General features: G+C 31.9%; 1 protein-coding gene across 1 annotated transcript; it reads left to right on the top strand.

The window, feature by feature from the left end:
• Nucleotides 1-2,416: 2,416 nt before the first annotated feature.
• On the top strand, nucleotides 2,417-4,685 carry LOC149183689 (vignain-like). Its single transcript, XM_089418785.1, has 4 exons — nucleotides 2,417-2,933; nucleotides 3,239-3,471; nucleotides 4,156-4,302; nucleotides 4,397-4,685. Exons 1-4 carry the CDS (start codon nucleotides 2,459-2,461, stop codon nucleotides 4,505-4,507), a joined length of 966 nt encoding a protein of 321 aa, XP_089274911.1. The 5' UTR covers nucleotides 2,417-2,458; the 3' UTR covers nucleotides 4,508-4,685.
• Nucleotides 4,686-4,962: the final 277 nt, after the last annotated feature.

The following is a 4,962-nucleotide window of genomic DNA, read 5'->3' as shown; positions in this document are numbered from 1 at the left end:
GTATAAACTTTATGTTAATTTTTTCCTTAATCAGTGTCTAGTGAGAGCTCCTTTTTCCCTAAATATTCCAATAAAAAAGTTCCATTACCAAAAAGAACATGCACAACCTCCCCTCATTTGGAAAATCAGAGAGGGAAATGAACGATCAACAATAATTAATCACACTTCCATACCCACATTAAAGTCGAACAAATTTAGACTTACCGTTCCCATCAACAACAACAATAATAAGTGGCAACCATAGGTATGAGATAGCGTATGGTGTAGACAAATTGCATTTGAATGAGATAGAGTGTTAGGTAAATAAATAGTATCTAAATGTTAAATGGAAATAAGTTAATAACACTTGTTCGTTTGAATATCTTTAGGTAATTGGTTTACATGGTTGTGGAATCTTCTGGTTGGTTTGGAAATCAGCCATAAAGAAAGAGGTGTCAACCAGTCTGCAAACCTAAAAACAAAGCTAAAGTAAACCGAAACGCATGGATGTGAACATATTGTCAAAAACTCTTACCCGTACCCAAGACGTAATCTAAGCAAATCAATTTCAGTAAAGGGGACCAAATGGTCCAAATCATTGATTGTCTAGGGTGGTTCATTCTATACCTCTTGATACACATTCCAATACACTCGCTATAGGCCGGTAGACGTCATCGACAGGTAGTACGCAAGTGCAAGTTTGGCCAGTTGTTTTATCAACTTTATGTGATATGTTTGAGTGGTTTCAGTATCCGGTAGTAAGTTAATGATTAAATAGTTTTTATATTTTGTTAAAATAAATAAAAAATAAAATGATATGTAATTAATAAGATGTAAAAGTAGTCTTATTATTAGATAAAAATAAATTGATATAAAGATAGTGAGTTAATTGTTAATTTATTTTGTCAATTGTATGTGATACTTTAGATGTAATTGTTTCAGTTAAATATTAAACATGGTGTACTAATTGTTTGTACATTTTGTTCAATAGACAATAATAAAGTGGTATCCTATTTATAAGATGTAGAAATACTAAGAAAATCATTAACTTATTGTAGATTAAAAATAAAGTCAGATTCAAAGATAATAAATCAAACATTAACTAATCACTAACTCACTATCTTTACATTATGATGTCGACGAGACAAGAATAAAATAAAGTGATGTCCAACTGATATGATGTAAAAATAGTGAGTCAATCATTAATTTATTGTTGAAGGAAGGTAAAGTGGGTTGTAAAAATAATAAATCAATTATTAACTTATAAGATAGTGTAAATAGAAGGCTATCTTTCCGGAACTATTTTGATGAAATTTTACAGAATTTTTTAAAAATTCAAATTCAAATTATAAAATTTTTGAATTTAAAATACTCCAAACAATTTTGAAAATGCTGAATCTATTTCCACTATTAAAAAATATTCAAACACTCCACAAATAAAATAAAAAATCACTAAACACACCAGCTTAATCCCCTTAATATTTCGAGTTAACTCGTAAAGATACTTTTCTCTATTATATAATTAATACCCTAGTCAAGAAAATTTCCTTCCTGTTTCGTTATTGTCTGCTCTTCCTTCCTGCTGGTTAAAAACAACCCCTCTTCTAGCTTGCTTGTAGGGACGGAAGCCTACCTACGTAGACACACATATCTAAGCATTTGCGTGGGACTCGCACTAACTATTGTAAAGAACGCTACCGTGCCTGAGAATCCCTTAAACGTAGGGGATTCATATTCCATATTCATATTTTACTGAAAATTCGTGGGCACAACTTAAATTTGCTGCCATGTTAATGTTTCCCGATTCGTGGCGTGAGTCAAATTTCCTGGACTCTGGCTGCCTACTTCTTACAGTTTTCTTGTTGTGACAGATGCCTACCTCTATATAGAGATATCGAACCGTATACGTGGCACTCTTACCCACTATTGTAAAGAAAGAAAGAAAGTTACCGTGCCCGAGAAGCCCTTAAATATAGGGAATTATGATTTTATATTGGATTGAGTTTGAGTAGGTTAAAATTTTTATTAAAATTAAATAAAAAATAATGGTAAATTAAATTTTGATTTGTGTTATTTAAATTTTATTATATATATTTAATATTTTTAAAATACTTAAATTATAAACATTTGAGCTATAATTTTAATAAATCGCTAAACAGATCAACAATAATTCACCAGACAAATCAAATCCGAAAATAAACGGTCAACCTTTCAAAAAAATCACACCCGTATCGATACTTTACTGAAAATACATGACAACAACTTAAATCTACTAAATCTTCGGCCATGTTAACGCTTCCCAATTGGTGCCTCACGTTACCTCCCGTGTTTGCTTATGCACCACCTTACCTCCTAACTAATGGCACACACTTTCGTGTGTCTTACACTCAGTCGGAGGTATTATATAAGAAAATGGTCTTCCCCTTTCTCCACACAAATTCTCATTATTTCTCTCTCTGAATTTTGTTGTTATTTCGTGATGGCGAGTGTTTCAAAGGCAACCCTGTTACTCTTCCTTGCGACCACCTTGTGGACTTTATCAGCTAACGCTTCGGATTCTTCCCCCGGATTTACAGATGAAGACCTTAAGTCTGAAGAAAGTCTGCGACTCCTTTATGACAAATGGGCACTTCGGCATCGCACCACCAGAAGTTTGGATTCGGATGAGCATGCCAAACGATTCGAGATATTCAAAGAGAATGTGAAATACATCGACTCCGTGAATCAGAAGGATGGTCCATACAAACTTGGATTGAATAAGTTTACAGATCTGAGTAACGAAGAATTCAAGGCCATGCATATGACAACTAGAATGGAGAAGCACAAGAGTCTGCGCCGAGACAGAGGAACACAGAGTGGATCATTCATGTACCAAAACTCCAAGCACCTGCCAGTGTCTATTGATTGGAGAAAAAAGGGAGCAGTTAATCCTGTGAAGAACCAAGGCCAATGTGGTATGAAATTCAATTTTGCACAATTAGTTTCAATTTCAAAACAATATTTACTAATTTTTTAGATTGTTTTTTCAAACTAATCACATTATCAATATTTTGGTCAAAATTTCTAACCATTTAAATTTATTTAAATGCATTAGATCCCTAGTAACCAACTACTGTAATTCATCCTGGTTTATTTACATACATGGCATCAATAGTAGCTTAGCACATAGGTCTACTTTGGCATATGTTACATATGTCTACTTTGGGATATATTGTAACTGATATATGATATATTGTTTATTTTTTTTTTTATCTGGCAGGAAGTTGTTGGGCATTTTCAACTATAGCTTCTGTAGAGGGCATTAACTATCTCAAAACAGGGAAGCTGGTTTCCCTATCAGAGCAACAGTTGGTAGATTGTAGTAAAGAGAACGCAGGATGCAACGGAGGGCTTATGGACAATGCCTTCCAATATATCATAGATAATGGTGGGGTCGTTGCTGAAGATGAGTATCCATACACTGCTGAAGCCAGCGAATGCAGTCCCTCCAAGGTATGTTAAGTGGCAATACTGCTTACCTGTGCATTTAGATAGGATAGTTAAATCCTAGTAAAATGGAAAATTTTAGTGAAATGGATTTCTATATAAATTTTTGAATAGGTAACTAGTAAAAAGGCCCTCTAAATTGTGTGGATTAGGATGCTGTATTTTTGGAAAAATTGAAAATATAGATGTTGAATATTTGGAATTTTTCATGTTTTCATGTTTATTTTGGTATATTTTGATTCTTAATATTTAATTAGATAAGTTTAAGTGATATTTGATAAATTAAATTTAGGTAGAAATTTGTGAGAATTGAAAATATATGTAGTTTTTATCTATATATAATTAAATTTAGATAATTATATAAATTATTAAGATAACACATTCTATTAACTAGATAAATAAACTTTTTTCATTAATTGTGAAATCTTAATAGTATACCTAGATTCCCTTCCTATACCATAAGAATCTACATATTTAATTCTCAATCAATGTGTGTGTAAACAACAAGGAGTTGTTATTGGCATTGAAAAAAAACAGTTTTTATAAATAATAGTAAACATCATCATAATATTTTTAATAATGGTGTGTTATCATGTTTGTAAGATTATTGAATTATTATTTTATTTTATTGTTTTAATAATAATCAATATTATATTTTGTAAGATTACTAAGTTTTGTTTTTTTTGATAGGTTAAAGCGAATGCAATAGCAGCAACTATTGATGGTTTTGAAGATGTTCCTGCTAACAATGAAAAAGCTCTCAAAGAAGCAGTGGGTCACCAACCTGTGTCTGTGGCCATTGAAGCAAGTGGTAAAGATTTCCAATTTTATTCAAAGGTAAGTGGTCATAATCTATTACATTGTTCTTAAAAATGAATATATAAGAAATGAATAATTTGGCATCTACACTAAGCAATTTTTTATTATACAGGGAGTATTCACTGGTGAATGTGGCACTGAACTTGACCATGGAGTTGTAGCGGTTGGTTATGGCAAGTCTCCTGAAGGAATTAATTATTGGATAGTTAGGAACTCTTGGTGACCAGAATGGGGAGAAGAAGGGTATATAAAAATGCAACGAGATATTGAAGCAGTAGAAGGGAAGTGTGGTATTGCCATGCAAGCTTCATATCCAACCAAGAAAACACAAGACATTGATATTGAACTAGATGTCGATCACATTAGTGACGAATTGTAAAAATTGTAGGCAGGCCCCTATACTACTAGTGTAGGGGCCTAACAAATTGTCTCAACAAAAAATTGGTATTGTGAATTCAATAATATGAAGATTCATTCTTCATTTATTAGTTAAATTTGGTCATTATACTACATTTTTGTTCATAGGTACTTCACACTTGAGAGTTTAAAATACATTATCATATTGCACTATTATTGATGATATTAAATAACTTAAATTAAATTTTCCAATGTTTCAAAAAGTGTGATTGAGATCATGGATATAATTTTGTTGTATTCATTTGTATGTCTAGGCAATTA

This window comes from Pinus tabuliformis, chromosome 3_2 (assembly GCF_031772625.1).
Source record: "Pinus tabuliformis cultivar Carrire ecotype Pingquan chromosome 3_2, CPIR1, whole genome shotgun sequence".
NCBI lineage: Eukaryota > Viridiplantae > Streptophyta > Pinopsida > Pinales > Pinaceae > Pinus > Pinus tabuliformis.
Note: the sequence above shows the minus strand (reverse complement) of the source record. Positions and strands in the feature narration are given on the sequence as shown.